Source organism: Pelodiscus sinensis, chromosome 31, assembly GCF_052426305.1.
Source record: "Pelodiscus sinensis isolate ZL-2025 chromosome 31, ASM5242630v1, whole genome shotgun sequence".
Classification (NCBI taxonomy): Eukaryota; Metazoa; Chordata; order Testudines; family Trionychidae; genus Pelodiscus; species Pelodiscus sinensis.
Genome location: NC_143082.1, coordinates 2,716,518 through 2,733,240, shown reverse-complemented (window position 1 = coordinate 2,733,240; position 16,723 = coordinate 2,716,518). Strand labels below are relative to the sequence as shown.

Here is a 16,723-nt window from a genome sequence, read left to right as displayed (position 1 = left end):
CATTCCTGAGGTCTCTGCCAGCTCTATGATTCTATGATCACTACCTGTTGGGCCAACAGTCTAGGCAGCTCTCTATCCATCTTACCGTCCGTTTATCCAATCCATACTCCCTTAACTTGCTGGCAAGAATATTGTGGGAGACCGTATCAAAAGCTTTGCTGAAGTCAAAGTATATCACATCCACTGACTTTCCCATGCCCACAGAGCCAGGTACCTCATCATAGAAGCTAATCAGATTGGTCACACATGACTTGCCCTTGGTGAATCCATGTTGACTATTCCTGATCACCTTCTCCTCTTCCAAGTGCTTCAAAATGGATTCCCTGAGGATCCCCTCCATGATTTTTCCAGGGACTGAGATAAGGCTGACTGGTCTGTAGTTCCCTGGATCATCCTTCTTCCCTTTTTTAAAGCTGGGCACTGTATTTGCCTTTTTCCAATCATCCGGGATCTCTCCCAATCACCACGAGTTTTCAAAGATAATGGCCAAAGGCTCCACAAGGACATTTGCCAACTCCCTCAGTGCCCTCGGATGCATTAAATCGGGGCCCATGGATTTATGTACGTTTAGCTTTTCTAAGTAGTTCCTAATCTGTTCTTTACCCACCACGGGCTGGCCACCTCCTTCCCATACTCTTGCCTAGTGCATGTGTCTGGGAGCTGACCTTGTTTGTGAAGACAGAGGCAAAGAAAGCATTGAGTGCTTCAGCTTTTCCCATCATCTGTCACTAGGTTACCTCTCTCATCCAGTAAGGGCCCCACCCCCTCTCTGATCACCCTCTTATTATTAACATGCCTGTAGAAACCTTTCTTGTTCCCCTTCCCATCACTGGCCAGCTGCAATTCCAGTTGCGCTTTCACCTTCCTGAGAACTCGCCTGCATTCTCGAGCAATATAATTCTACTCCTCCCTCGTCATCTGCCCAAGTTTCCATTTCTTGTCAGCTTCCTTTTTGTGTTTAAGCTCCCCAAGGATGTCCCTGGTGAGCCAGTCTGGTCACCTACCATATTTGCTTCTCTTGCTGCACATTGGGATGGTTTCTTCCTGTGACTTTAATAAGGCTCCTTTAAAATACTGCCAGCTCTCCTGGACTCCTTTCCCCTTCGCGTAAGCATCCCAAGGAATCCTGCCCATCAGTTCTCTGCGGGAGGCAAAGTCTGCTCTTCTGAAAGCACTCTCCTTTCTTCCTTTGGTCAGGATCCTGAAATCTACCATCTCATGATCACTGCTTCCCAGGTTGTCACCCACTCCACTTCCCCTACTAGTTTCTCCCTGTTCGTGAGCAGCTTGTAAAGCTGCACACGGCCCCTGGTCGGTTCCTTCAGCACTTGTACCAAGAAGTTATCCCCAACAGTCTCCAAAAACTTCCTGGATTGTCTGTGTCCTGCTGTATTGGTCTCCCAACAGATGTCAGTGGGTTTAAAGTCTCCTACGAGAACCAGGGCCTGTGATCTGGAAGCGTCTCTCAATTGTCCGAAGAAAGCCTCCTCTACCTCATCCACCTGATCTGGCATCTATAGCAGACACCAAGCACAACACCCCCCTGTTGCTTCCACCTCTAAACTTAACCCATAGACTCTCAACAATCTTTTCTCCCTCTAAATACTGGAGCTCCAAGCAATGCTACTGCTCTCTTACATACAGTGCAACACCTCCTCCTTTTCTCCCCTGCCTGTTCTTCCTGAACAGTCTACACCCTTCCATGCCAGCGCTCCAGTCATGCGAGCCAGCCCACCGAGTCTCTGATATTCCAATCAAATCATAGTTCTTCGACTGGGCCAGGGCCTCCAGTTCTTCCTGTTTGTTTCCCAGGCTTCTTGCATTGGTGTACAAACACCTCCGCTAGCCAGTTGCTCGCCCTTCCTTCTCCATCCGAATTGGGGTCCTTCTTTGTTGCTCGGTCCTCCTTGTGATTCTTCCCGGTGTCTGACTTCCTCACGTACCTCAGGAAGAACGTCACCCCTTTGGCTCTAGCCACCTGTCACGTTACCAAATTTGAGGGGAGCAGCCAGGTCGCTGCTGCACCCATAGGTGGGGGTGTTGGCCCCAAAAATGGTATAGAAGGGGGCCATGTGAGGTATTGAATAGAAGCTTACTGTCTGCTAATCCTGTGTACGCCGATCATGTGTTTGTATAATGTCTGGGTGTGCAATTATAAGCATGTACTTGTATGGATACTGAATATTTCCCTGCATGTGGTTGAGCATTGGGCAGGGCCCGGCCTATAGACATGCTAATCAGCGAGAGCTCTCAATGGGCCAAGGACACACCTAAAGAATGAGTGGTGACTCAGAACTAAGGGCTACCAGCAGGCCACACAGGAATAAGATGGACCAGGTGACCTGCTATAGCCAAGAAGAGACCAGGAAGGATGTATAAATAGGCCATGTGGTGGTCTCCATTTTTGTTCTCAGCTCAGCACTTCATCCCAGAGGCAGCATTGCAGGGATCAAAGAGCCGGAAAGACCTGTGAACCCATCCTGATTCTAGGATGTGCAACAAGGACTTTTAAACCAGCAGCTGTAACATCTCTGCTAGAGCCTGCATCGAGGACTCGGAGATTCGATGCATGTAACGTATGATTCTTTAGCAACCTCACTCTCATGCTTTTCTTTCTTGTGATAATAAACCTTTAGTTGTTAGATTCTAAAGGATTGGCCCAGCGTGATTTGTGGGTAAGGTCCAAAGGGTAAATTGACCAGGGATCTGTGGCTGGTTTCTTGGAACCGGACAGAACTTGTTCGGGGTAGGTGGGATTGGGTGCTAGGACCCCCCACCTGTGTATGAGGCCCAGGGCCATCTGGGGCACGGATATTGCTGGGGTGTCGGAGGGGTTTTGCTCGTGAGGCTTCAGGCAGGCAGCTGAAGCGCTCCGTGGGACTGGTTTGTGGCCTGTTCGGAGAGGTCACCAGTCTGGGGGCTGTAAGGAGCCCCGAAGTTGAGCAATTCGCCCTGAGCGGACGCCCTCAGCTGTGCCCAGACATGGCCCAGTCCGTCACACCACCTAACACCCTGAAGGACAGAAAAGCCAGGCCTGTGTTACCAGGTGAACTACAGCCCCAGCCCTGGCTCGCTGCTCCAAGGGAGCTGGAGACGCCTGCATGACCCAGCTTGGCCCTGCATGGCCTGGCCACGCTGGGATGTGAACTCACAGCGACAAGGCCCCTTTCCCAGGCCACAGGGGGGATGGAGAAGGCGGATGGATCTGCAGGGTGGATGGAGAAGGCGGATGGATCTGTAGGGGGGCGGATGGAGAAGGCGGATGGATCTGCAGGGTGGATGGAGAAGGCGGATGGATCTGTAGGGGGGCGGATGGAGAAGGCGGATGGATCTGTAGGGGGCAGATGGAGAAGGCGGACGGATCTGCAGGGGGGATGGAGAAAGCGGATGGATCTGTAGGGCGGATGGAGAAGGCGGATGGATCTGTAGGGGGGATGGAGAAGGTGGACGGATCTGCAGGGGGGATGGAGAAGGCGGATGGATCTGTAGGGGGGCGGATGGAGAAGGCGGATGGATCTGTAGGGGGCAGATGGAGAAGGTGGACGGATCTGCAGGGGGATGGAGAAGGCGGATGGATCTGCAGGGGGGATGGAGAAGGCGGATGGATCTGTAGGGGGGATGGAGAAGGTGGATGGATCTGTAGGGGGGCGGATGGAGAAGGCGGATGGATCTGTAGGGGGGATGGAGAAGGCGGATGGATCTGTAGGGGGGCGGATGGAGAAGGCGGATGGATCTGCAGGGGGGATGGAGAAGGTGGACGGATCTGCAGGGGGATGGAGAAGGCGGATGGATCTGCAGGGGGGATGGAGAAGGTGGACGGATCTGCAGGGGGGATGGAGAAGGCGGATGGATCTGTAGGGGGGATGGAGAAGGCGGATGGATCTGCAGGGGGATGGAGAAGGCGGATGGATCTGTAGGGGGGATGGAGAAGGCGGATGGATCTGCAGGGGGATGGAGAAGGCGGATGGATCTGCAGGGGGATGGAGAAGGCGGATGGATCTGTAGGGTGGATGGAGAAGGCGGATGGATCTGCAGGGGGGATGGAGAAGGCAGATGGATCTGCAGAGGGGATGGAGAAGGCAGATGGATCTGCAGGGGGGATGGAGAAGGCGGATGGACCTGCAGGGGGGATGGAGAAGGCGGATGGATCTGCAGGGGGGATGGAGAAGGCGGATGGATCTGCAGGGGGGATGGAGAAGGCAGATGGATCTGCAGGGGGGATGGAGAAGGCGGATGGATCTGCAGGGGGGATGGAGAAGGCGGATGGATCTGCAGGGGGGATGGAGAAGGCGGATGGATCTGCAGGGGGGATGGAGAAGGCGGATGGATCTGCAGGGGGGATGGAGAAGGCAGATGGATCTGCAGGGGGGATGGAGAAGGCGGATGGATCTGCAGGGGGGATGGAGAAGGCGGATGGATCTGCAGGGGGGATGGAGAAGGTGGACGGATCTGCAGGGGGGATGGAGAAGGCGGATGGATCTGCAGGGGGGATGGAGAAGGCAGATGGATCTGCAGGGGGGATGGAGAAGGCAGATGGATCTGCAGGGGGGATGGAGAAGGCAGATGGATCTGCAGGGGGGATGGAGAAGGCGGATGGATCTGCAGGGGGGATGGAGAAGGCGGATGGATCTGCAGGGGGGATGGAGAAGGCGGATGGATCTGCAGGGGGGATGGAGAAGGCGGATGGATCTGCAGGGGGGATGGAGAAGGCGGATGGATCTGCAGGGGGGATGGAGAAGGCGGATGGATCTGCAGGGTGGATGGAGAAGGCGGATGGATCTGCAGGGGGGATGGAGAAGGCGGATGGATCTGCAGGGGGGATGGAGAAGGCGGATGGATCTGCAGGGTGGATGGAGAAGGCGGATGGATCTGCAGGGGGGATGGAGAAGGCAGATGGATCTGCAGGGTGGATGGAGAAGGCAGATGGATCTGCAGGGGGGATGGAGAAGGCGGATGGATCTGCAGGGTGGATGGAGAAGGCGGATGGATCTGCAGGGGGGATGGAGAAGGCGGATGGATCTGCAGGGGGGATGGAGAAGGCGGATGGATCTGCAGGGGGGATGGAGAAGGCGGATGGATCTGCAGGGTGGATGGAGAAGGTGGATGGATCTGCAGGGGGGATGGAGAAGGCGGATGGAGAAGGCAGATGGATCTGCAGGGGGGATGGAGAAGGCGGATGGATCTGCAGGGTGGATGGAGAAGGCGGATGGATCTGCAGGGGGGATGGAGAAGGCGGATGGATCTGCAGGGGGGATGGAGAAGGCAGATGGATCTGCAGGGGGGATGGAGAAGGCGGATGGATCTGCAGGGTGGATGGAGAAGGCGGATGGATCTGCAGGGGGGATGGAGAAGGCGGATGGATCTGCAGGGGGGATGGAGAAGGCAGATGGATCTGCAGGGGGGATGGAGAAGGCGGATGGATCTGCAGGGTGGATGGAGAAGGTGGATGGATCTGCAGGGGGGATGGAGCTGGGTGGATAATTCCCTACAGGACGAATGGCAGATGGGTTGGATGGCTCATGAGCATCCATAGGAGGATTCTGTCCAGCTTCTCCCATTTGTTCTACTTCAAGAGGTCCTGCCCGGAGCGCTGTCCCCTGGCCCACCAGGTACCTGGTGTCCTTTAGGCAGCTGGTCCCAAGCCTCCGGTCGCTGAGCCCTGCAGGCGGCAGGGAGCCCCACATCTGCTGTAGGCCTTGGCCAAACGACTGGCCACTGAGGACGGCTGCAAGTGGCCCAGGGCAGCCTGCACCCAGGGATGGCTGTTTGCTCACAGATGAGCACAGCGGCACCCGGGCCATGGCTGGGGTGCTTGGACTCCACCCTAGCACAGTAACTAACGTACAGAACCCGGCACGTGGGGCCCTGCGACCCAAACAGGACGGATTGTGTCGGTTGTGCCAGTGGGAGCCTGCTCAACCCTGCTCAGGGCTGGGCTGGGGCCGTGTTCAGGCTGGCAGCGTGCTCAGGTGCACACCAGGGGCCACATTTTCAAGGTTTCCTTTGCTCTCACAGAGGGAGCCGTTTTCTGTGAGCCTGAGGTGGGGGGACACCCCCATTGCTGGACCTTTCCTGGGGGGGCAGGAAGAGCCGCCTCCCTGGGCTGTCTGGGGAAAGAGCAAACTCTCAGAGCATTTCACACCAAGAACATTTCAATCAAAAATTCCTTTTTTAATTTTTTTAGGGTTTTTTGTCTTTTTTCTCATTTGTTTCTTTTAACGCTTTTTTTGTTAGTTTTCTCATGCAATATTCCACAGTCCCAATCCCACAGTTTTTTTTTCTTTTAATTTTTTTTTCTCAAACAAAGTAGGAAAAAGGAAAAGAAGCAAAGGACTTTTTTTTTTCTTTTGACCTGTTTTCGGTTTTGTTAGTTTCAAGCAGGACCAAAATGTCGGAAGAAAAATGCTTCCTCCCCAAATTACTATTTTTGTCTTTTTTCCCCTTCTGTTTAGTTTTATTTCCTTCTCTCTCTCTCTCTTTTTTTTTGTGTTTGTGGGTTTTCTGTTTATTTATTTCCGCAGGCAGTAATAATTAGGGTTTGGTATAACCAGCAAGCACTCCTTTGTGTGTGTGTGTGTGTGTGTGTGTGTGTGTGTGTGTCGGGGTTGTGCACGTGCGTGTCCTTCAAAATGGCAGGCCACAAACTTGTTTTGAAGTGAACCAGGTAAGTTGAGATGATAAAACTCATCAATAGACATTCAGAAAAAAATACTTTTGTCTCTCCCCCCCTCCTTTTTACTGACTTTTGTCAAGATTCGTTGCTGTTGTTTTTGGCGTGGAATTTTTGTCAAAACTTCTTGAGTGAGGGTGGAGAGTCACATCCCAGCACCCCACCCAGCCATGCCAAGCACCCAAGGAAACCGGGCGTGTCTCAGAGCCACAGGCGGCTGCTGTATGTTGGACCAGCTCCCCGAGGCCTCTTGGACTCACTGGAGTCCCTTCCCCTGGTGCTTTTTTAATCTTCTTTAGATTCTGAACTGGTTGGTTCCCCCCCTCCTCCCACGTCCCCCCCGAACCACCACACACAACTTGATCTGTAAAAGATAAACATGCTCTGGTCCGTAGATCCCTTCGGTCCCTGTCCTCCCCCACCCCAAAACCCGCTCCCCCACCCCGAGAAAGCCCCTCCAACCACAGTCACTCCCTTCTCTGCGATGCGAGCGCTCGGTCTCTCTCCAGATGCCCTCTCCCCCCGTCGGGCGGATTGGTGTGATTTCTGTGTGCTTTTCCTTCCCCCACCCCCAGTCTGGCAATGTCGTCTCTCTCCAGCATGTGTGTGTGTGTGGCGAGTGTGCGTGCGTGTCAAACCGCTTCCAGGTTAGCAGCAGTCATCTTCGTCAGTTTCGCTCGAGGGTTCATGCAGTCCTTGACAGGAGCGTGGCCGGGCTGCTCCATGGGAGTCGTAATATCCGTTAGGAAGTCGCCGCCCAGGCCTGGAGGGTGAAGCGCCACCACCCGCCCGGGAAGTCCTGGGCGAACGCCCTGAGCTGCTGACGTGTGTGGTCTCATAGAAGGTTTCCTCGCTGGGGGGCACGGGGTAATCCGGGCTCCGGTAATAACCACTGCCGCCATGCCGGGGTCCCGGGTGAGGCTCGGAGACGTGGGGCGCTGACCACCGGCTGCTGGCGTGGCGGTAGGCTCGGGGCGAATCGTTCCGTGGCGGCACTGTGTGTCTCTCCACGGCAGGCGATCGGCCGGGCCGCTCCGCCGCCAGGGGCTCAGCAGGAAGTGAGGGGTAGCGTCTCGGCGCGGGGTACTGCTGCGGCGGGGGGCCTGTACTGATGACCTTACGGACCACGGGGGAATAGGACACGTGTGGCCGGGGCGTAGAAGGGGTCTGTGGGAGCTGGCGGCGTCCTCGCCTCGGAGTACTGGTGCCGGATGTTGAGAGGACCGGACTGCCACTTACAGAACTACTACCCTACACGAAAATTGAAACAAAGGAAATCAAAAAGAAAATATACAAGGAAAATTAACCAAGAAGAGACAGAAAGGGCAGGGGAGTTGAGAGGGGCAGGGAAGGTGACACACAGAGGAGGTGAAAAGAAGGCGGGGGTGTTGGCAGGTGAAGGAACCAAAGAAGGGGAAATAATGGAGGGAGGGGAGGAGAAAAAGCAACAGCCACGGAAGGGAGGACGGGAAGAGGGGCATCGAGAAACCAACGGAGGAGAAGAAAACAAACCAAAAGAAAAAACAAACGAAAGAAGGGGGGAAAAAAGTGAGAAGAGAAATGAGAAATGGAGTTTTTGTAAGTTTTGGGGTTTTAAAAAAGCAGCAAAAAACTTCTAAAAATTGCTCACACGCTAAGAAAGAAAGAAAGAAAGAAAGAAAGAAAGAAAGAAAGAAAGAAAGAAAGAAAGAAAGAAAGAAAGAAAGAAAGAAAGAAAGAAAGAAAACAAAACACACCAGCAGGGCCTGTTGGGCATGAATTATACTGTGCGTTACCAAAGGTGATTCCAAAAGGAACTCAAAAGAAAAGCAACAGCTGGAGTTGAGAAAAAGAAGGGGGTGAGGGACGGTGGGAGAAGGGGAAACTGGAGGAGAGAGGGGGGGTCCAGCAAGGAAAGATGAGGGGAGAGCACTGGGGCTGGAGAAGTTTGGAACAGAGCTGACCTCACTGGACGAGCCGGTGTGGGCTGCAGCCTCGAGCCGCTGGCTGCAGGTGTCTGGCTGGCTGGGTGACGGCCCGGAGGACGGGGTGACTCACCTGCCGGGCAGCGCGGTTCCCAACCCACAATCGGTGCCCTGCTATTTATAATCCTGTAGGGGGAGGGACCCAGGGGCCCCTCTCCCGCCTTTTCCCCCGGCACGGCCATGAGCAGCCGATCCCATGGAAGCCCCAGGGTGCAGGATGACGGCATGGCCTACCCCAGGAGAAAGCCCTTTCCAGGCCAGTCAGGGACTGGCTCACGCCCTGAAGCAGAGGGGCCGTTACCCTTCACACACCTTCCCCCTCGGGCTCTGCGGCTGTCGGCATCACAGCCCGTGCCGTGCGCTGCACGGGGTGGGTGTCCTGCCGCCGAGTGACACAAGTGCCCGCAGACTGGCCACCAGGCCCACCGCTCCCGGAGATGGCCTTTCACGCCGACAGGAGGAGCAGCTGGGGGGGTGACGCGTGTGTACAGACATGGCCTATGTGTGGATGCTCTTAGACTAGAGCCATGGAACACAGGAACCGGATGAGACCTCGGGAGGCATCGAGTCCCGTCCCCTGCCCTCGCGGCAGGACCCAGAACCGTCTAGACCGTCCCCAGCAGGGTCTGTCCAACCTGCTCTGTGACATCTCCAAGGAGGGAGATTCCACAACCCCCAGGCAATTCATTCCAGTGTTTCACCACCCGGACAGGCAGGAAGTTTTTCCTAATGTCCAACCTGAAGCTCCCTTGCTGCAGTTTAAGCCCCTTGCTGCTTGTCCTGTCCTCAGAGGCCAAGAACAATTTTTCTCTCTCCTCCTTGCACATAAGAACATCAGAGCGGCCAGACGGGGTCAGACCAAAGGTCCATCTGGCCCAGTGTCCTGTCTGCCCACAGCAGCCAGCGCCAGGTGCCCAGAGGGAGGGAACAGACCAGGGAATCCTCACGGGATCCCTCCCGTCATGTGTTTCCAGTGACACAGAGGCCAGGGACCCCATCCCTCCCCAGCCTGGCTGGCAGCCATTGACGGACCCAACTGCCAGGAATCTAGCCAGCTCTGTTCTGAACCCTGTTCATAGCATCCTAGGACAGGCAGAGACCTCGGGAGTCACCGAGTCCAGCCCCTGCCCAAGGCAGGACCCACCCCAACTCCATCCTCCCAGCCAGGGCTGTGTCAAGCCGAGACTTAAACACCTCGAGGGATGGAGATTCCACCCCCTCCCTAGGGAACCCAGCCCAGCGCTTCCCGCCCTCCTAGGGAAATCCTTTTTCCTAATATCCAACCTGGACCTCCCCCACCACAATTTGAGCCCATTGCTCCTTTTCTGCCACCTGCCCCCACTGCCTCTCTCCAGCCTCTTTGGAACCCCCCTTCAGGGAGCTGACGGCTGCTCTCAAATCCCCCCTCGCTCTGCTCTTCTGCAGACTAAAGAAGCCCAAATCCCTCAGCCTCTCATAGGTCACGCTCTCCAGCCCCCGAATCATTTTGGTCGCCCTCTGCTGGACCCTCTCCAGTGCGTCCACATCCTTTCTGTAGGGGGGGGGGGGGGCAGAACTGGACACAATACTCCAGATGTGGCTTCACCAGAGCTGAATAAAGGGGAATAATCACATCTCCGGAACTGCTGGCAATGCTCCTCCTAATGCCCCTAATATGCCATTAGCTACCAAGACACACTGTTGACTTATATCCAGCTTCTCATCCACTTTAATCCCCAGGTCCTGTTAAAGTCCTAGTCTTCACAATGTCCTCTAGCAAGGAGTTCCATAGGTTGACTGTGCGTTGGGTGAAGAAAAACTTCCTTTGCTTTGTTTTAAACCTGCTGCCTGTTCATTTCAGTTGGTGATTCTCTAACATCCTTTTAGGTACTTGAAAACCACTATCACGTCTCCTCTCAGTCCTCTCCTTTCCAAACTAAACCAACCCAGTTCCTTCAGCTTTCCCTCCATAGGCCATGTTCTCTAGACCTTAATCATTCTTGTTGCTCTTCTCTGGACCCTCTCCAATTTCTCCGCATCTTTCCTGCAATGCAGCACCAAGAACTGGACCCAACCCTCCAGCTGAGGCCTAGTCAGCGCAGAGTAGAGCCGGAGAACGACTCCTCGTGTCTTGCTCACAACACTCCTGTTCATGCAGCCCAGAATCAGGTTTGCTTGTTTTGCAACATCGTCCCACTGTTGACTCGTATGTAGCTTGTGGTCCTCTCTGACCCCTAGATCCCTTTCTGCAGGGCTCCTTCCTAGGCAGTCACTTCCCATGCTGTTCCCATGGATTGTTCCTCCCTAAGAGGAGCACTTTGCATTTGTCTGTAATAAACGTCATCCTGTTGGCCTCAGACCATTGCTCTGGTGTGTCCAGATCCTTCTGAACTGACCCACCGTCCAAAGCCCTCGCCGCCCCCTGCAAACGTACGACGCGCGCTCTGTGCCGATATCGCTGGTGAACAGACCCGGTGCCTGAGCTGAGCCCTGCGGACCCTCCCCTCACGACGCTCTGGGAACGGTTCGCCAACGGGCAGCTGCAAGGCCAAGTGCCGAGACTGGCTGCACAGAAAGGCTGCAGGAGGGCCGCTGAGTCGCCCTGCGTGCGTCACTCCTAGACTGACCTGGCAGGGCACGGGCGGATCCTGCCAGCCCTGGGGCGCTGGGGCCAGACCATCCATGCGGCGTGTGCTCAGGCCCCTCGGAATCCCTCTGGGAGAGCGTGAGGCAGCGCCACTCCAGCCACCAGCGCCCCGCTGCTCCACCATCTCCCGCTGGGATCCGCTCCAGCTCCCTCTCCAGCCTCAGCAATCAGCGGGCGTCCTAGCGCTCCCGCTGGCTCAGGCCTGGGTGGCCACCGGCCCTACAGGGTGGGGAGAGGGGCTCTTGCCTGCTGAGCGTTGTGGGGTAACTGCGGGGAGCAGGGAGGCAGCCCGGAAAGCCCGCTCGGGGGGGAGGGGGCTGGGCGCTGGCAAGGGGCAAACACAGGCTCACGCGGGTGCTGTGACCAGAGCGATGGGGACGGATCTGTGGGGAGCCCTCGGTGGCTCGTCCCAGGTCGGCGCGTGGTCGCCCAAGAACCCCACAGGTCCTGCGGTAACATCTGAGCTTCTGGGAGGCCACTGGCCCCTCCAGCCTGGCTCAGAGGCCTTCTGGTTCTTTCTAGATTTGATCCCCGGCTGGTTCTCACCCTGGGAAGCAGGCAGGAAGGTCTCTCCAGCAAGAACCTCGGCTGCTGCCTCAGACCAGGCGCGTTCGCACTGTGACCGGGATGGACTCAGACCCATTTCGCTCCGCTGGGGTCTCCACCGCCCGGCAGGTGCTCACGGCCCCACCAATGGCCACAGGGGAGACCTCTGGGGGTGTCTCTAGAGAGGATCCCCGGGGATGGGGAGATGGGGGAGGAAAGCCACGGGCCAGCCTGCCCCCGCCCCGCCCGGACACCAGGCTCTGCCCCATCACTGCAGCCTCCCTTAGGAGGGTGGAGGTGAAGCTCCCTTGTGACGGTCCAGGGGTGAGCAGAGCTCCGAGTGACCAGGGGCGGGGGGCGGATGTGCCGCAGTTGCAGCAGATCCAGGATTTCCGCTGCGGTTGTTCCAGATTTCTCAGCTGTAGGGCTCAAAGCATGGGCCCTCCCGATCCAAAAGCCAGACTCCAAAAGGAGACTTCCCCTCTGCTGTATAGAGACTGTGACACACAACTCAGCTGCTCCAACCGTTCAGCAGGGGGCAGTGGTTCACATGCGAGTCCCCAGGGAAGGGCAGGAACTGGCTCCCTCTGGCTAGCCCTGATGGTCGCTGCGTCTCTGCACGTACCCGGGGGATTCCCCTGATCCATCAAGGGGCCCAGGGTCTGCTCTCCCTGCCCCACGGCAGCTGCTATGACTGGGGCACAGGGACTAGACAGGGCTTGGGCCCCTGGGTTCGCTCTCAGCACAGTGAACGCCATGCAGCTGAACTGTCCATGGGCTGGGTTTGTGCCTGTACTAACGGCCCCAGCCCGGTGCGGTTCCACAGCCACGTGCACATGGCCTGGGCTTGTGCCTGTGTTCGCGTGCCCCACGCTGTGCCAGTCCCCTCCCCACGTGTGTCATGAGTCTGCCCCGCATGTGCCCCGCATGGCCAATCATTTGTGCGCTCGGCATGTGGCTCTCGCTCTGGGGAAGGCTGTCGACACGAGGCCTGTGTGCTATGTGCGTGCCCGTTGGTACATATATGCCAGGCCTGTGGGCGCAGGTGTGCTGCCCGTGTGCCACGTGTGTACCTGTGCGCTTGTATCACACAAGTGCCCATCTCTAGGCATGTGCCATGCGTGTCTCTGCGTGTGACGTCTGTGTCCATACCTCTGTGTGTGCCATGCATGGACCTAGAGCACCATGGGTGTGTGCTATGCATGTTCCTGGAGCTCTGGTGCATGTGCTGTGCATATACTTTGGGTTCCATGGGCATGTGCCATGCATGTATCTTGAACTCTGTGGGCATGTGCCACTCATGTCCCTGGAGCTTGGTGGGCATGTGCTATGCATGTACCTGGAGCTCCATGGGCTTGTGCCATGCATGTACCCGTGTGCCATGAATATATCTGGAAAAGCAACAAGGCCTCCTGTGGCACCTTATAGACTAACAGATGGATTGGTGCATAAGGTTTCGTGGGCAAAGACCCACTCCGTCAGATGCATTAGTGGAAATGTCCAGAGGCAGGTATAAATATGCAGCAATAACGAGGTTAATTCAGTCAGGGACGGTGAGGCCCTGATGTGGAGGTGTGAACACCAAGGGTATGCCTAGACTACGTGGCTCCGTCGACAGAGCCATGCAGGTGAGGTTTCTAGACATAGGGAAATGAAACGGCGATTTAAATAATCGCTGCTTCATTTACATCAGAATGGCCGCCGCACCGTGCTGATCAGCTGTTTGGCGGCGCAGCGGGGCAGCCTGGACGCTCCGCAGTCGACAAGGGAAGCCCTTGTCGGCCCCCCCGTTATGCCTCGCGGAATGAGGTTTATTCTTTTACGTCTTGAAACTACGATACCCATGTGCCATGAATATATCTGGAGCTCTCAGGGCACGTGCCATGCATGTACCCTTGTGCCATGTATATATCTGGCGTGCTGAGGGCGTGTGCCATGGACGTACCCGTGTGCCATGTATATATCTGGCGCGCCGAGGGCGTGTGCCATGCACATACCCGTGTGCCGTGTATATATCTGGCGTGCCGAGGGTAGGTGCCATGCACGTACCCGTGTGCTGTGTATATATCTGGCGTGCCGAGGGTAGGTGCCATGCACGTACCCGTGTGCCGTGTATATATCTGGCGTGCCGAGGGTAGGTGCCATGCACGTACCCGTGTGCCGTGTATATATCTGGCGTGCCGAGGGCGTGTGCCATGGACGTACCCGTGTGCCGTGTATATATCTGGCGCGCCGAAGGTACGTGCCATGCACGTACCCGTGTGCCGTGTATATATCTGGCGCGCCGAGGGCGTGTGCCATGCACGTACCCGTGTGCCGTGTATATATCTGGCGCGCCGAGGGCGTGTGCCATGCACGTACCCGTGTGCCGTGTATATATCTGGCGCGCCGAGGGCGTGTGCCATGCACGTACCCGTGTGCCGTGTATATATCTGGCGCGCCGAGGGCGTGTGCCATGGACGTACCCGTGTGCCGTGTATATACCTGGCGCGCCGAGGGCGTGTGCCATGGACGTACCCGTGTGCCGTGTATATACCTGGCGCGCCGAGGGCGTGTGCCATGGACGTACCCGTGTGCCGTGTATATATCTGGCGCGCCGAGGGCGTGTGCCATGGACGTACCCGTGTGCCGTGTATATACCTGGCGCGCCGAGGGCGTGTGCCATGGACGTACCCGTGTGCCGTGTATATATCTGGCGCGCCGAGGGCGTGTGCCATGGACGTACCCGTGTGCCGTGTATATATCTGGCGCGCCGAGGGCGTGTGCCATGGACGTACCCGTGTGCCGTGTATATATCTGGCGCGCCGAGGGCGTGTGCCATGCACGTACCCGTGTGCCGTGTATATATCTGGCGCGCCGAGGGCGTGTGCCATGCACGTACCCGTGTGCCGTGTATATATCTGGCGCGCCGAGGGCGTGTGCCATGGACGTACCCGTGTGCCGTGTATATATCTGGCGCGCCGAGGGCGTGTGCCATGGACGTACCCGTGTGCCGTGTATATATCTGGCGCGCCGAGGGCGTGTGCCATGGACGTACCCGTGTGCCGTGTATATATCTGGCGCGCCGAGGGCGTGTGCCATGGACGTACCCGTGTGCCGTGTATATATCTGGCGCGCCGAGGGCGTGTGCCATGGACGTACCCGTGTGCCGTGTATATATCTGGCGCGCCGAGGGCGTGTGCCATGGACGTACCCGTGTGCCGTGTATATATCTGGCGCGCCGAGGGCGTGTGCCATGGACGTACCCGTGTGCCGTGTATATATCTGGCGCGCCGAGGGCGTGTGCCATGGACGTACCCGTGTGCCGTGTATATATCTGGCGCGCCGAGGGCGTGTGCCATGGACGTACCCGTGTGCCGTGTATATACCTGGCGCGCCGAGGGCGTGTGCCATGCACGTACCCGTGTGCCGTGTATATATCTGGCGCGCCGAGGGCGTGTGCCATGGACGTACCCGTGTGCCGTGTATATATCTGGCGCGCCGAGGGCGTGTGCCATGGACGTACCCGTGTGCCGTGTATATATCTGGCGCGCCGAGGGCGTGTGCCATGGACGTACCCGTGTGCCGTGTATATATCTGGCGCGCCGAGGGCGTGTGCCATGGACGTACCCGTGTGCCGTGTATATATCTGGCGCGCCGAGGGCGTGTGCCATGGACGTACCCGTGTGCCGTGTATATATCTGGCGCGCCGAGGGCGTGTGCCATGGACGTACCCGTGTGCCGTGTATATATCTGGCGCGCCGAAGGCGTGTGCCATGGACGTACCCGTGTGCCGTGTATATATCTGGCGCGCCGAGGGCGTGTGCCATGGACGTACCCGTGTGCCGTGTATATATCTGGCGCGCCGAGGGCGTGTGCCATGGACGTACCCGTGTGCCGTGTATATATCTGGCGCGCCGAGGGCGTGTGCCATGGACGTACCCGTGTGCCGTGTATATATCTGGCGCGCCGAGGGCGTGTGCCATGGACGTACCCGTGTGCCGTGTATATATCTGGCGCGCCGAGGGCGTGTGCCATGGACGTACCCGTGTGCCGTGTATATATCTGGCGCGCCGAGGGCGTGTGCCATGGACGTACCCGTGTGCCGTGTATATACCTGGCGCGCCGAGGGCGTGTGCCATGCACGTACCCGTGTGCCGTGTATATACCTGGCGCGCCGAGGGCGTGTGCCATGGACGTACCCGTGTGCCGTGTATATATCTGGCGCGCCGAGGGCGTGTGCCATGGACGTACCCGTGTGCCGTGTATATATCTGGCGCGCCGAGGGCGTGTGCCATGGACGTACCCGTGTGCCGTGTATATATCTGGCGCGCCGAGGGCGTGTGCCATGGACGTACCCGTGTGCCGTGTATATATCTGGCGCGCCGAGGGCGTGTGCCATGGACGTACCCGTGTGCCGTGTATATATCTGGCGCGCCGAGGGCGTGTGCCATGGACGTACCCGTGTGCCGTGTATATATCTGGCGCGCCGAGGGCGTGTGCCATGGACGTACCCGTGTGCCGTGTATATACCTGGCGCGCCGAGGGCGTGTGCCATGCACGTACCCGTGTGCCGTGTATATATCTGGCGCGCCGAAGGCGTGTGCCATGGACGTACCCGTGTGCCGTGTATATATCTGGCGCGCCGAGGGCGTGTGCCATGGACGTACCCGTGTGCCGTGTATATATCTGGCGCGCCGAGGGCGTGTGCCATGGACGTACCCGTGTGCCGTGTATATATCTGGCGCGCCGAGGGCGTGTGCCATGGACGTACCCGTGTGCCGTGTATATATCTGGCGCGCCGAGGGCGTGTGCCATGGACGTACCCGTGTGCCGTGTATATATCTGGCGCGCCGAGGGCGTGTGCCATGCACGTACCCGTGTGCCGTGTATATATCTGGCGCGCCGAGGGCGTGTGCCATGGACGTACCCGTGTGC

At 57.5% G+C, this 16,723-nt stretch overlaps 1 protein-coding gene across 1 annotated transcript in view; it reads right to left on the bottom strand.

The window, feature by feature from the left end:
• Nucleotides 1-5,492: 5,492 nt before the first annotated feature.
• CACNA1A (calcium voltage-gated channel subunit alpha1 A) overlaps nucleotides 5,493-16,723 on the bottom strand; it is a 252,419-nt gene continuing 241,188 nt past the window's right edge. The window contains exon 51 of the mRNA XM_089774768.1: nucleotides 5,493-7,921. Within this exon, the coding sequence (XP_089630894.1) occupies nucleotides 7,319-7,921 (603 nt within the window). The 3' untranslated portion in view covers nucleotides 5,493-7,318. The remainder of the gene's footprint in view (nucleotides 7,922-16,723) is intronic.